This window comes from Embiotoca jacksoni, unplaced genomic scaffold (assembly GCF_022577435.1).
Source record: "Embiotoca jacksoni isolate LCO1_2020_lvr unplaced genomic scaffold, fEmbJac1.0.p SCAF_7, whole genome shotgun sequence".
Classification (NCBI taxonomy): domain Eukaryota; kingdom Metazoa; phylum Chordata; class Actinopteri; family Embiotocidae; genus Embiotoca; species Embiotoca jacksoni.
Genome location: NW_027185425.1, coordinates 6,816,236 through 6,832,038, shown reverse-complemented (window position 1 = coordinate 6,832,038; position 15,803 = coordinate 6,816,236). Strand labels below are relative to the sequence as shown.

The 15,803-nt window shown below is 41.7% G+C and overlaps 1 protein-coding gene across 1 annotated transcript in view; it reads right to left on the bottom strand.

Annotated features, from left to right (window-relative positions):
- Positions 1-83: 83 nt before the first annotated feature.
- cdk6 (cyclin dependent kinase 6) overlaps positions 84-15,803 on the bottom strand; it is a 36,973-nt gene continuing 21,253 nt past the window's right edge. Inside the window, exons 5-8 of the mRNA XM_069177007.1 lie at positions 12,423-12,532; positions 4,253-4,303; positions 3,691-3,826; positions 84-3,477 (exon numbers count right to left, since the gene is read on the bottom strand). Coding sequence (XP_069033108.1) covers positions 3,325-3,477; positions 3,691-3,826; positions 4,253-4,303; positions 12,423-12,532 — 450 coding nt within the window. The 3' untranslated portion in view covers positions 84-3,324. The remainder of the gene's footprint in view (positions 3,478-3,690; positions 3,827-4,252; positions 4,304-12,422; positions 12,533-15,803) is intronic.

Here is a 15,803-nt window from a genome sequence, read left to right as displayed (position 1 = left end):
CCCCATGGCAGTATCCAAGTAGTGCACCAGTACAACAGCAGATGTGAATTGTGTTGAAAAACGAGCCAAAAAAAAAACCAACATCCATAAAAAGCTGCTTTTTATTCAGCTGGTGCAACACAATAATAAGACACCAATGCATTCATACATAAGTATAATGCCGATTTGAGTGATATGATGGATCAAGCTATGTTGGTTTCAAAAACAGTGAAACTGCTAGAAGGTCAACAGTGGACTTCAGTTGTTATGAAATTGAAATGCATTACAAACTGGTTAACTCATAAGAAAAGCACAGTGATTGTATTAACTGTAATGGGACTAAAGCAGTCATTATTTTTTTTTACCGTAAACCGCTGTGCCTACAATGTATGGTAGCTTTAATTGCATTGTATTCACCACCTACGCCAGAACTGAGAAGTTATCAAATAGAAAAGTAACACAGTGTTTAGTCAAGCAGATAATTACACATGTATTTGTGGTGTGTCTGCCATCGAGCACTTCAAAGTTGCTGGCAAAAACAGTTTATACAGGCAGTTATCTTCAGACAGTAATGACTACAGTAACATATATATTGATAAATAGGAATGACAGTAGACTACGATCAATGACGTGATCGTGAAACAGCTTGAAAGAAAACCTGAAGAAGTTGTAATGTGTTCATTTAGTAGCCCAGAGATGTGCAAACTGTGCCCGAAAGGTTCGGACGTCCATAACAAGAACCTGAGAAAGTCAAAGAATGTGTCTGTGTGTGTGCTGACAAGCACTACATGTTAAGAAAACATAAACCAGTGTTAAAAATGTTACTGTTCTGCAAGAACTACTACATACAAAAATACAACTCTGCATAACTTGCTTTTTTTTCATTGCTGGTAAAAAACTGAACTGGAATACAACAGCACATTAATGTAAAATAAAGCACACACACAAAAAAAAAAAAAAAAACTCTACACAAAATATTTGTGCATTATTTCAATATCAAAACTACTGTGAAATTTGTTGTCATTCTCAATCCAAGGTAAAGGAAATTCGATAAGCACCCACAGGACCCACCCGACATTTTCAAAGGACAAAGTACTCTCGCCATACGACATTCCACTGACCCTCGCTACTCTACGTCTAGCCATTTCGCCGACAATGAACGTATCAAAAGTTTTCTATCATTACAGCTAGCACAATACACTGTACAGTACCAATGCCTATCTTTTATACATTCCTTACATTGTCAAACTATTTTTTACACAAACTCTGTAATCATCTAAAGAGTTGTTGTACGTGGTGTAAGAATATCATATGCCCCAGCATCTTAAAAAAAAAATTAAAAAAAAAAATCAAGTAACAAGTATACAAGACTTGTCAATAAAATTAAAATTAAATACAGGATATTGGTGACATGATACTATGCCAAATATTCTCATGTTGAATAGTGCTGGTGGGACTTTCCCCACCTATTGAAGCCTGTGCATTACTGTATCATCTGGATAGTAATTAATAATTGGATTTCATACTGATAAAAGCCCGTCATGGCAGATTACAAGTAATTAAAAAGTCTGAAACACCACGTGAGTGGCAGGAACATTTCCAAGTTCTTTTATCATTGTCTCAGCACTGTTATCAGCCCAGTATGATGAGTTCCTTGAAGAGTGCAGAAACCATTAGAATCCCGCTACTGGTCTGCAGTTTCTCTGGACATCCACAAGGTGGCAGCAACATTATAGGTAAAACTGGAATGATAACGACATGGCAGTGAGCGGCTGGTTGTGACACTCATAATGTTTCAGTGAGCACATAGGTACACGAGCATGCTCATGTCAGTGGCAGTGGACATGTACATATCTGTGAGTGTATTTATCTTCTCGCTGCACATGCATGCACACACTCACTCACACTCATACTCACACACTCTGTCACACACACACACACACACACACACACACACACACACACACACACAGAATAAGCATAAAAGGCAGGTGAGATCCATGCTGTCCACCCGGGCTCCTCTTGTACAATCCCCCCCCATCCCCACCCCCCTCCACAGAGTCAGGAGGGCTCAACACTGGTCATAAAAAGGCTTTAGCTTCAGGGCCTCCACAGTCGGTCTTGCCAACGACTAACAGTGAATCTGAGATGCAGGTCTCTTTGCATTGTTACACACAGTCAATTAACATTTCACAACCTAAAAGCAGCAATTACAATCCATCAGTTCATGGAAGGAGGACAGCTTTCGTGCATGGATCAGAGCAGGAGTGTTGGTGCCTTCTTTCTGGACACGTCTTGACCCTCTCTGTCTGAGAACATCCTGGACCTTTGCACATTGACTGTAAAAAATATTTCCCCCTCTGATCCATTTCATGATTTCTTTTCGAGCTCATGTATAATGTGGAAACACAATTAATTCAACTTTTTGACACTGATTATCAGAAAAAAAAAGTCACGTCTCAAGCAACCCTAACGCGTTTTATCAACTGACACTATTTATCACTGATGCAGCCAACTGTTGTTGGTTGGGATTTCTTAAGTTTAATGCACGTACATCTGCATCTGCCCAACAGCTGGCACAGACCGACTGAGCAGCTGCTGCCTGGGGACATTACTAGAATTATGACCAACGAAGATTAAAAAAAAGAAAGGCACTGTTGAAAAATCTCATGACATGTCAGCATGTATTTCCCAAAAGGCACGTGGGACATTCAAAAATATGAAACGAGGCTCTGTGGCGGGATCGCAAACAAAATTCAAGGTTTTTGCCCAGCAAACTAAATGCTATGCAAAGCCGGGTGTTCGGGTGAAACGTCTTTACAGCAGGCTCTTGAGGATTTGTAAGGATACGGGGTCAAATTAACGCAGCAAAATACAGAGCTATCATGGAGGGAGCCGTGCTGCTGAATGGGGAGAAAACTTTTTTTTTTTTTAAAGCAGAAGAACAACCTGCAAATGTTCCCCTAAAGAACACACAAAGGCGCAAATCATAATCCAGGCCCACAATCCAATCAAGAACTTGAGGCACATCAGAAAAACGGTTCGAAAATTTGCAGTACCCAAACGTGCAAAGCTAATACAGATTTCTGTTAAACATTTCCTCTCGGGTGTGACTACTTCTATAACCATTTATTTTGTCTTTTACATTCTAACTTGATTTCTATGGATTTGTCGTCACTTTGACATTGAAATCTTTTCTGTTGATCAGTGTCAAACAAGCTTAAAATAACACACTTTGATTTAACGCCATGAAAACAGTAGAACATGAAAAACACCAGGGAGGGGTGCGCAGAATACTTTTTGTTATGGACACTGTATGGGATGATTAAAGGTGAAGGAGGACCATCAGGCAGTCCTCTCCTCCATAGTGGGCTTGTTGCTGGGGATGGGCTGGGCTGCGTACACACTCCTGCTGTGGCTGTCCAAACTTTGAAAGTAAGGGTGACTTAGCGCAGCGAAGGCCGATATCCTCCTGGAGGGGTTGAAGGCGAGGAATTGCTGCAGGGAGAGAGAGAAGTGAAGAAGAGGGGGACGCAGACTAATTAGTGAAGGAGATAGGAAGATTGGTCAAATGAATCTATAGCTCTAATAACATGATAAAATGAACAGGTTATTAGATTTCAAGGTTTGGCAAAAAAAAAAAAAAAAAACTGAAAATAACTACTGCGTGATTAAGCCGGACTGGTTTGGACAAAGGTTCAGGCTACACACCATTAATAGAGCCCGTCCCTGCTCGTCCATGTCTGGCACCAAGTCTTCTACTGGTTTCGGGGGCCGCGGTGTGAAGGCACTCTGTGGTAGGGCCACTTCCTGGGGCCAGTCTTCTGCTGAAGGTACCCCAACAACACTGTGGGAGGATAATGGTCATCAGTTCCTTCACTGTCAGCAATGAGCAGCATGCACAGCCTCTCCAGTTCAAAACTTTGCTAAAATAATCCTTGGTTTGCCAAATAATGTCAAGTATTAGAGAAAAGCTAACGATGTGCACTCTAGAAAAACAACATAATCTAATTTAAGGGGGCAGGGGGTGATTTAATTAGAGAATAGTAGTTGTGTGCGTCTTGTTCTATATTTGGGGAAGACGCTGTCTAACCGGTTTAATGAAGGGAAAGTGGAAAATATCCACACATGATTTGATAGCGGTTTCCAAAATGTTATTGAACTGATTTGACTGATTTCTATGTCTGGATATAAAGACTTTTTCATTCATTCTCAAAAAACTATAAGTTGCAGGATCTTAAAAGCAAAAGGAAACACAATTATTAAGACTTACTCAAAAATCTTTCCCAGCTGATCAACATCTGAGTTTCCTCGAAAAAGCGGTCTGGGAAAGAGAGAAAAAAAAAACAACCAAAAAAACAGGTTAGTTTGACGGCTAATGTGTAAACAAATGTTCATTAAGGTCTTCCTGCGTTGTGCTGCACAAATAAAATAAAAACTCATGTCGAAATTGAGAAAGATTCCACGACAAAGAGCAAAGCTTTGTGTTCTCGTTGACCTGCTTGAGATGCGAGTGTTTTGCTCACTTTCCCATGGGACACTCGGGATGAACAGCCCTAATATATAAGGTTTTGGCTCAAGGCAAAGAGGAATGTGTGACTCTGATGTGAACGTTTGAAGTCGCCACACACTCGCAGCTCCAGCTCAGGATTGTGGAGCGGTACTGGTAGTGCCACAGAAGACGGCGAGGGAGGGAGCCCGAGCAGGGATGAAAGGAGGGAGGAGAGCGGCAGCAGGGCTGCTGGTGGTTCCTGTGGCTTTGGGCCGTCTTTGGATGCCCGTGGGCGGCCATGCCTGCGCCTGGCACCCACACAAATTCCAGTAGTCATCATCAGCACAAGCCCGCCGGTCGCCGCATGGGACAGAAAAAGCCTATTTATCCCTTAAAGCGTGTGCGTCTGCTTTTGCTCTCTCCGAGTGTCGGTGTGTGTCGGAAATTGGGAGGGGAGACGTGTGGGAAAGAAAAGTTGGATTATTCTAGCAGAGAAAGAGGTATAGCAACTAAGCCTTCCTGTTCAAGTTCCTCTGAAGGGAAATGAGGCGGCGCTCTTAAAAGAGAGGACTTTCTTCATCTCAGAATTGCAATATGAAAGCACCAGTGTCAGAGAAAGAAGACATTCTTGTTATACTTGACTTGTTTGAGATCATTAGTCGCCAGCAGATGTCAACGTAATGCAGGACACTGTCACCAATGGTTTGCTGCTATGCATGTATCCAGGCCTCAATACACTTCAAGTGCACCCCACTTAACTGAAGTCAACAAAGACTGACTAGTCACCATGTGCTCCCTGTGTTTTCCCACTTGCAGGAAGCTTTGCATAGCTGAACACCCACACTTTCCTACCGACTCAAACACTGGGATATTAGTCACGCAGTGGGGGTTGCAACTTTTTAGTGACAGCAAACTCTGTCACATGCTTCAGTCCAGACAGGGATATATGATACAAGTTTTTTCTTTCTTTCTTCAATTAATCAGACATGGTGCCTTTAACTCACAAATGTCTCTGTGCTTCTTTAGTGTTGCACTGCTGCTTTGAAAGAGGACCTCACCACATATCCAGCTTGTTCAGGATAAAGCACTCCGTTAAACATTGAAAGCCATTTAAGATCAGACCAAACCAGTTTCTGACTGTTGCAAAAGAAAGAAAAAAAAAAAAAAAAAAAAAAAAAAAAAAAACACCTTCAGCAAAGTTATCGTGCCAAAACAAGTAGGGCTGATAATTCCAAGAGGTCCATTTTTAAACCTGGAGCGGTTTGTCGGTTTGTTGGAGGGGGATAACTGGATTCACATAGGGCTGGCCGATGGCATGCACACACAGTCAACAGTCAAGTGCAAGTGCACATACACACTTTCAGCAACTACACACACAAGGATGCACAAATGCGCACACACGAGCAAGCATTGGGATTGTTTCCCACTTTCAGATTTGCATGTGCACATAAATATGCACACACACAAGTGGTGACAGTGAAGGACTGAGACTGGGCTGGGACAGGCCGCTGAGTCACGCTTCCTTTAGTGCCAGCGCTGCTCTGTCCCACATTCCACTGAGACAACCTCTGGAATGTGTGTGTGTGTGTGTGTGTGTGTGTGTGTGTGTGTGTGTGTGTGTGTGTGTGTGTGTGTGTGTGTGTGTGTGTGTGTTTGCACGCGAGAGGCTCAATCTGTCTGACTGGGAATCAGAGAAATGGTGTGTTTGAGTTTGGCTTACTCCTGTGTTTCAACCCCAGTCAGTGTGAGCTGCATCGACATCCATGTCTGTTTGGGTGCTATAGGTCTACATGCATGTCAGGCATGTTTAAAAAAAAACAAAAACAAAACGCACATTTGCAGGGTGCATTGTGGAGGATTCAACAATTCAGTTGCAAACTGTGAGAAAGTGAACATGGCCTGTTAAACACACCACGATCAATCTTTTCGATTGGAGGAATGTCAACAAGCAAACACGCTCCCTTTACCCCATTCAGTTGAACCATGACTCACCTCCACACCATCCCAGCCATGCAGATGCAGACTTGCATGATATTTGCTCAAATTCCTCTAACAGCTACTCTCGTGACAGTACACAGTCATTAAAGAAGGGTTTAAAAAAAAAAAAAAAAAATATATATATATATATATATATATATGTATATAATACCATGTTTGATGATGAAAGTGAAGAAGACTGTGTTCAGAGGTAACCGTCAAAGCATAATGAGTCATAATGGAAATGTTTTCAGGTTGGATTTGTACATACGGACCTACAACACGAGGTGAACTTAGGGTTGACACTGCTCGGTGGGGCTCTGACATGGGACTGCACCTAATGCTTACTTTCAGAATGACATGTAGGCTGCAGAATGTGAGAAAAGTCTAATGTAACATCTTTAGATCATAATTTTCAAACCAAAGCAGAAAGCAGTGCACGTTTGACATTCTTCCAGGATAAAATCAATCACTTTATTATCAACAATTGCTGACGACACATTTTCAGTGAACAGACTAACATATCAACTGGCTAATTTTCTAAAGTGATGTTTTAATCTGCTCCCAGAAAAGGGCATTAAAATTTGCCACCAACTATTCTGAAAGGCAATTAAACCATGAGCGGGGCTGTCTGGTTCATTGTTCTTCAGCTGTCAACGATTCTAATCTTAAATTAAACATAACCTGCAAACTAATAAACAGCAGTTTCTCATCCTCTCTTGTTCTGCACTTTCCCTCAGTCACTCGTTTGCTTTCTTCCCCTGCTTTTCTCCCAGGTGCCCTTTAATCTCTGACAGGTGGCCTTTTAAAAAGCCATCTTAATCACCTGCAGAGAGCGAGAGAGAGAGAGAGAGAGAGAGAGAGAGAGAGGGAGAGAGAGAGAGGGGGCGAGAGAGAGAGAGAGAGAGAGAGAGAGAGAGAGGGAGAGAGAGAGAGGGGCGAGAGAGAGAGAGAGAGAGAGAGAGAGACAGAGAGACACAGAGAGTGTGTGTATGCTCTGTTCCAGGCCATCAAAGGGCTCTGCCTCACCTTGCACCTTAAGGCAAAGTTGGACAGGCGCCAGATTGTGAAAAGGCACACATACAGTACACACAGCAAAGTTTTTTACAGCTTATTGTGTCAGGGTGAGCAGGGAAGTCTCCCACCCAAGACAACACACACTCAGACTGCTCACTGCTATCAGGACCAGACCACTAATGGGTTCAGACTGTGTCGGCTTTTTAAAGGAGCTGGATAGAAAAACTGGGATGGTATTGTATTTATAGTTCCTGGTTATTTGGCAGCAAGATGTTTGCTTACAGGTGATGCATTTTTGACCAATAAAAGATTACAAACCCATGAAAAACCCTTCAGTTTTGTGCCGGTAATGGAGCACGCGTGTGTTGTATAAGGTCTGAATAGCATTAAACATGTCCAACTTGACCTTGCCACCAGTATGGCACAGAGTGCTGGACATGCAAATGCCATTTACCTCAATGAGTCAAAGGTCGGACTCAAGTATTATTTGCAAACCTGAGTGTGAATACATTAACTTAAAAAAAAAAAGAAGCAGCCAATCCAACATCAGAACTTTGCCTCTACTCAAAAACAAAACTATGCTTTGTTGCACACCAGCTTCATTTTACTCAAGTGAGAGCACACATCTACAGACATGAATGAAAATGATATGATCAGATGTTTTATAAGCTGGCTTTACAATCATCAATACCAGTCTGAAAAACTGTTCACACATCTTTGTCTTTTTCTGGGATATTTCAGATCATCAGTTCTCCAACTAACAACCGTTTTCATTATCAATTTGTTTGCTAATTCGTTCCTTTTTTTTTTTTTTTTTTTAATCAATCAATCAAAAACTTGACACAAATTCCAACCACAATTTCCTATGGTTCAAGGCAAGGTGACCAAATTGCCACTATGTTTTGCTACGCCAACAGTCTGAGACCCAAAGAAATGCAGTCACATAAGAAAAGCAGCAAATCCTCACAACTGAGAAGCTGCAATTAGAGAATGAAAGAAATTTTGGCTTGGAAAGTGACAACATCTAAATGACTCCCAAAACAACTAAAAATGATTTTGTTCATTGACTTCATCTAATTGATTTATCCGCTAACCGTTTCTGCTTTAATCCAAGATGCAAAAAGGACTCAAAGACGAAGAAAGAGGCAACAGAAACGTTTAGTCGAAGGACTCTTCAACTTCAGATCTGACTCTTGATCAAACTCTGATCGACCTGACAGATATACCAAAGTAGAAAACATAAACATACTAAGTGGCAAGTGATAGCTGAAGCAATTCCTTCACAAAACTGAGTCACATGAGGCAGTAACAGATTATGAACGGATGTAAAAGTAGGAAACCAAGAAGATCAAAACAGATCCTGTCTGTCCTTCACCCTCCCTGTCCATCCTTCACCCTCCCTGTCAGCGCATCCTTGTGAACATGGAAACATTTCAAGTAGAGATCTTTTCTGGCACCGTGAAAACCTGTCACATGTCACCGTTATTAGAGCAGGCTAACAAATGAACCTTGAACACATGACCTGCACCCACGCACTAACGCTCTAAAAGGACAGACTCGTCAACTTTAGATAGTTTACAGTGAACACATCAAACCCTGTTACAGAAGGAATGAATACAGGAAAACATCGTGCGAGTCTGCTGCTTGACAACTTGAAATGAGCCAAACTTGCAGTACTTTCTCAACTTTCGATGTCAGCACCACATCATTACCCGAGGTTGGTGAAAGATTGGAAGCTACCAGAACAGCTGTAATTCAACATAGCACCATTTTACTAAAAGGTATTCCCTCACTTAGTATTTTGGATTATCTAACGTGCGGCTCTAAATTCCCTGTGTGGTGACTGTGAAGCCTAAAACACAAGACAAGAGTGTTTATACTCCGTAAACCACTCGGTGGCCCCATTTGGCCCTGTATGGAAGCATCTGCCTTCATAATCTCGCCATAGTCATTTTTTTGTCACCCTTTGCCACTAGAGTTATTAAAATCCCACCGAGTCCTGAGTGCAACGCCGGGGTTGCTGTGTGTGCGGCTGTGCATGTTGGGGTGTGAAGACGGTTGGGGAAGGAAGCAGGGCTGCTCCTTCTGGCACTCTGCCCTACCTCAGAAAGACTGTTCTTATCTCCTCTGCCATACACATTTAGCGGCTGGCTCGATCTCGGTTTACTGTCGGTTACAAGACACGTCCCTATACGAGCATAAATATTACTACTTCAATCATCTTAATGCCATGATGATAATGTCCTGATGTCAATGGGGTTTTTTTTTCCGGTCTGTTGACAGGCGGTTAAAAGTACTTTTTTGTTTAGAAAAAGGTTCCGTTATTAGCCCAGCTCTCCAGTGAGTGAAGTTCGTTAGACCACAAACTGACAAATACCTATACCATACAGAATCTTGACTTGCATGCTGCAACCACAGCAGGCAGCCTGTGTCACTGGAATGGTTTGATAAGCCAACCGAAATGTGATTGTATGCTGCTCGCTAACCATCTGACAGGTGTCATTTGAGAGAAATGTGACTAGTTTAAGAAACTTCCAAATACTTTTATTGCGTTGAATGGCTGTAATTAATTTTTATGTGGAACACAACTCACTAAACTAATAGTGCAGCGAAACTGAACATTCTCCTCCTAAGAAGAGCCGTCACGATCATGAAATTTTAGTGGACGATTGATCCGCAATCAAATAATTCCAAAAACAATTACATTTTCTTTTTTTTCCTGTTTATTTTATGCCACTACAATAGTAAAAATGTAATCATAGTTTAATAATACACCTTATTGAGAGGAAGAGACATTATTGGCTTTGGTGTTTGGCTTTGCAACAAAATCCATGTTAATGTCAATAGACGCTTATTGAAACGTCGTCAAAGGCACCACAAGATAAAAAGTTGGTAGTTTGAATTCTCTCCTCGTGGAAGAAGTGGATGAGACAAGATGACATTAAGAGGGTGGAAGTCAAACCTTAAATGGTGGAAATATTTTTGTGTTTACTTTTATTTCATCCAGCTGTTTTTATAGAGCTGAATAGAAACAATTGTAACGTTTATGCAAAATGATGACAATCACGCTCAAATATTTGCGATGAAGTGATTATGTCATAGTTGTGACCGGCCTACTCAGATAGAACCAAAGATTTGCGATGAGACAAACCGGATTGATGAGGTTGCAGCAGCGTGAAGCCTCTTAGCTGGACTCAAACCAGCGGATGATGTCACCAGCGATTGAGCTCGTCAAGTCGTATCTGGGCAATTTTAGAGTGATCAATGGTCTGCGCTCATACAGCGCTTTAACACCTTACAGTCGCAAAACGACATTCTCAGAAGCATTCACACATCAATGGCGGCAGAGCTGCCATGCAATGTGCTCGCCTGCCATCAGGAGTTTATTATTCGGTTCATTATCTTGCCAAAGGACACTTTGGCACATGGACAGAAGGAACATGGGATTCAACAGCCAACCTTATGATTAGTGGGCAACCTGAATGCGAATGTGTGTGGACAGTTAATGTGCATCCCTGTACGTCATTGATCATAATCTGACAGTAAATGTGGTAAAAGAGGAAAAAAGAGATGTTATCTGCGGTGTGACCTGCTTCACGGCTTTAAAATCCAAATGATGGACCGGCCAGTGACACGGGTGACAAAGTGCGAAGTAAACCCAAACATCACTTTTTAAAAAAAAAACGAATACAAACTTTTGAACTCATTGTGATGTATAGCACTTAACTAACCACCTTAACATGAACAACAACAAAAATATTTACCCACAATGTAATGCAGAGTCTTGTTACAGTCCATACTGGGCTGAAAGTAAAGACATTATAACTTATGGGAATAAAAGAAACAGTACAAGTAATAGGAGTCAAATCAACGTGATCAAAAGAGGCAGATAAAGATGGGATGGAGAACACATCATTCTTGAGGACATTAGCCGCCAAGATGTTGTAAGACCACCTGACCCGCAGGCGTGGGCAGCTCTCTTCAATTTCAGCAGGAAGATGTGAACTAAAACCTGAGATAAAGTACAATGTTTCAGGCCCGAGAGGTAAAAGAAGCCATGTTCCCTGAGTCCAAATGACAAAAAAAAAAAAAAAAAAACAAAGCAGGGAATCTAAACCTATTTGGAATCCACAATGAGCAAAAATAATACACAAAAATATTTATCTTTGCCTAATTAGCACATTCTAAACTTTAAAATGGCCACATCGATCTCTGGCACAAAGACGCCACTGTTCACTTCTGGGAAAAGAGAATACCGAGGGAAACTTGGCCGAAAAAATAAATAAAATAGAGCTAGAAAATAAGATGTTGTCATTTTCTGTAAAAAAGTTGCCTTGAAGCGGAGGCTGCTGCTTTAACTAAAGTTGGCGTGAAAACAGAGTGATGGGTTTCAGAGTTTCAGCGGCAGCAAGGGAGAAGCTCCAAGAACTTCCACAGCCTACAGCACGAGGTTAATGAGAAAGTTGATATGAAGTTATATCAACAGTCTGGTGAGGTTCATCTGAAGTCATACCATAATCGACTTCTGATTCTCCCCGTAGACTCCATCTAACTACGTACTGAATGACGCGGGGAGCTCAAGCATGGTCATTTTCAACGTTTGACTGGTTTAGATTGTTTAGGACCCATTTCACAGCGTTGTCTGCCATTTTTAAGTTGAAGCAGGTAGAGTTCAAGCAATGTTTGTCAGGTAAAGATGAACTGGTCCTTGAAATCAGCCATCAATGGCTGACGGCATGTAGTCTGAATATCCGGCCACATGGTGGTGATTTTTGGATGAGAGTGTCTGCAGGTGCTGATGTGAGATATTGTCCCTCTGTTATTGCATTTCCCTGTCCCCCTCGCAGGCTACAAGATATCAGTAGTAATTACAATGATGAGACGACATGGGTGTAAAGCAGTGTGCCTATGGACTTCGGAGATATGATACCAATATTTAGCTCTCTGCAGTTCTTACCTTCTCCTGAACATCTCAGCGAAGATGCAGCCAACACTCCACAGGTCCACTGGCGTAGCGTAACTGGACTGGAGCAGCACTTCTGGGGCTCTGTACCACAGCGTCACCACCTTCAATACACACACACACACACACACACACACACACACACACACACAGCAGAAAACCCATTAAGACCTCATTGTTTCAAAAAAAAGTACACACAAAGACACAACCACATATCACTTGCCAGCGGTACGATGTGCATGCCACCATCTAGGGGGGCTCGAGCACACTCTCTCACACACAGGGTTAATGCTTCTCTGCCCCCATCTTGGGCTTACGTAATACATGAAATCATATCTGGCAGGACACGTCTCCCTGCTCCCATTTTGGAGTGCCCACATCACACAGTCTTTCCACAGCAGTCCAGGGACACACAATACTGTACATACATTTACAGTAGATTAGTGTTTGTACAGAGGGCTGCCCGTTACAATAATGCAGAATACATTTCGCCGGTTTAAACCCTGCAGATGACAGTTGTATGTGATAACAGGGCGACGGATATAAACCACCCCACACTACCCAGTCTTCCTGTCAAAACAGAAAAGAAACACTTCCTGTCTTTCATTAAACAACCCTACACCCACCTGAGGTATAATGGCAGCCATTTTGTGCCACTTCACATTAAGCATGGTTTCCAAATTTGTCCCTGTAACTCTATTGGGACCTTTAAGTGCATGTGAGTGTGTGTAAGTGTGTGTAGCTCTAGCCTGCAGGAAAGCAGCAGCATTGTTAACAGCTACAGTAGGGAAAGCCTCCAGACAAAACTCAGTGACCCCAAGTAAGAGAGTGGACCGGTTCCAGGTGCTTTCCTAAACTCCAGATTTTTCCAACAGCTTTTGGCTGCTGTTCCCCCTTCAGGCACTGCACAGTGCTTATCTGGATCTCAGAGTCCGAGGTTAATGTTGGTAAGCCAAACGAGTGCAGGGTCATCGGGATATCTTTATTGGCTTGGCTATCTTGGACTCTCAGTATGAGTAAGAAGGAACCAGAACCTAATGTTTTTTAGATGTTGACCACATGTTTAAATATGCTTCAATAGGTAATATGAGAACAGCGATCTTCGAAGGATGTGGAGAACCAAATATGAACTATTGAAGAGTGAATTAAGTCCTTGTTTATGTGCTTAGAAGTTAGTTTCTGTCAGCAATCAAATATCTTCATGGCTTGTAGACAGGATTTATTTTAGTATTGCTTGCACTGATCAGTGGATTCAATCCCACTGAAACAGCTTCAGTAACTCATTTGTTAGTCCGACATAATTTAAAATGAGCTGGGAAAGACAACTTGTGTTTTTTTCCCCCAAAGCAACTTTATTGATATCAACGTTGATCTCGCAATTCGTTCCAAAGTAAAATACATTAAAAAAAAAACCCGATGAGGCTGCTATAAAATTCTGCTGAGAGATTCATGGTCCCAGATGATGAATCATAGACTTTGGTGTTTCACTGCCTTTTTATACAGCGCCACCATCAGACTGTTTTTGATTGTTTAAGATCAAATACCATGAAAACTAATTCTCACCAGCCTCAGTTGGACCTTCAGCTAACTGCCAAGTAGCAAAGTCAGCATGCCGACATGCTAAACAAAGATGATTCCAGTGGCTCATTTCAACCGCTATACATTAGCAGGCTAGCGTTGTCACCGTGAATGCTCGTATTCGCATTTAGCACAAAGCACAGCTGTGCCTCAGGGCAGCCTTATCCCGAAAGGTTTCACCCGTCATCAGCAACTATCAGCCCTGATCATTCAAATGGACATCAATTATATTATTTAGTAATTAATGGCAGTGTAAAACAGAAAAATGCGCTTTGGGATTCCACGCAAAAGGGACTTTATTCATAAATGTAGTACAAGAGGAAGTCTTGGATATCTGAGATACAATGACCAAAAATAACCCCGAGCTGACCAGCGAGGCAGTCAACACAGCCCGATAAGAGGAATAAAAAGTTGGGTCACATTTTTTCTTCTACACTGAATGACACTATTAATAGAGCTCAGGGGCTGCATTCTGCAGATGCGTGATAGTCTCTCATCTCTGCTTCCTGCTTTAGTGGAAACAGGGCGGAAGTTGAGGCTAGTTGGCTGAGATGCAGTCGGCTGGGTCACGTGACCAGAAATGAGACATATGGTGAGAATGAAAAGACTCACTGTTGGGGTCATTGAAGAATCTTAGAACAGAAAAACCTCAAAGATAATCATGAATGGAAGTTGCACAGCTGCCCAGCTCCACACCGATATTGCCGTTTTTCCAACATATGAAAGTTCAACAGTTTTGCTTCATTTTTAGAGGAGTTTATTATTTGTTTTAAACTTTGAAATGTTCATCATAACATCTATTTAAAGCTCATCACATTTCCTCAATGGCACAGTCATTAAACATTCAAAAACAAATTGCCTTTTTTAAATCTGGATGGACGCTTAGTTGACAAATGGTCCAAACAACATTTCCCTGTGACTGTAGCACTTCCAGCCTCAAATGCATGTGACTTCATTTCATGGATTTGTCAATCTGCAGAATGAAAAGTCAGAGCTCATATAAACACACACACACACACACACACACACACACACACACACACACACACACACACACACACACACACACACACACACACACACAAAGCCTTCTAGGAAGAACCACAGACCTAGAGCTCGGGGTATATCCGCCTCAGTGCAATGCAGTTATTCGAAAACCCCGGCCACAACTGCAGATTAAGGCATATACATAACACATGCATGCACTGCAGACACACCGGAAGATAGCTGCATTAAGGGTTATTTCAATCTGAAACTACTTCCACTGTGGTGTACTGTTTTTGCAGCTGTGCGTCTATGGTAAGGTGGCCTTTCATTCTATCCCTGCACTAAAGGACAAGCCTATATCGTTATTCTATCATTTTCTTTTTTTGTCAATGAATAACATAAAAAGACCAAAACCACGTTTAAAGTGATGTTAGGAATATAAAATAAAAACTCAGGCTTATCAAATCATTAACCCGTTTAGAAAATGCTCAAAAAGAGCTAATTACGGAGGTGATGGCTTCAGTTTTGGTGGTAATGTCACGAAAACGCTGGTAAAAAAAAAAAAAAAAAAAGGCTACTGCATGCACACTGGGTCATGGAAAACGCATGTCCTTCAAAATATATATGCATAATAATAATAATAATAATAATAATAATAATAATAATTCAACTCTTTTCCACAAAATGTTTTTGTCCGTGAACACATTCACTATCCACTCAAAATGGCAGTGCGACCCACCAGTTGAGGAACACTGTTAGAGACTATTTTCAGTTTGTTGCAACAGGTAGTATTTACAGCACATTTATGCA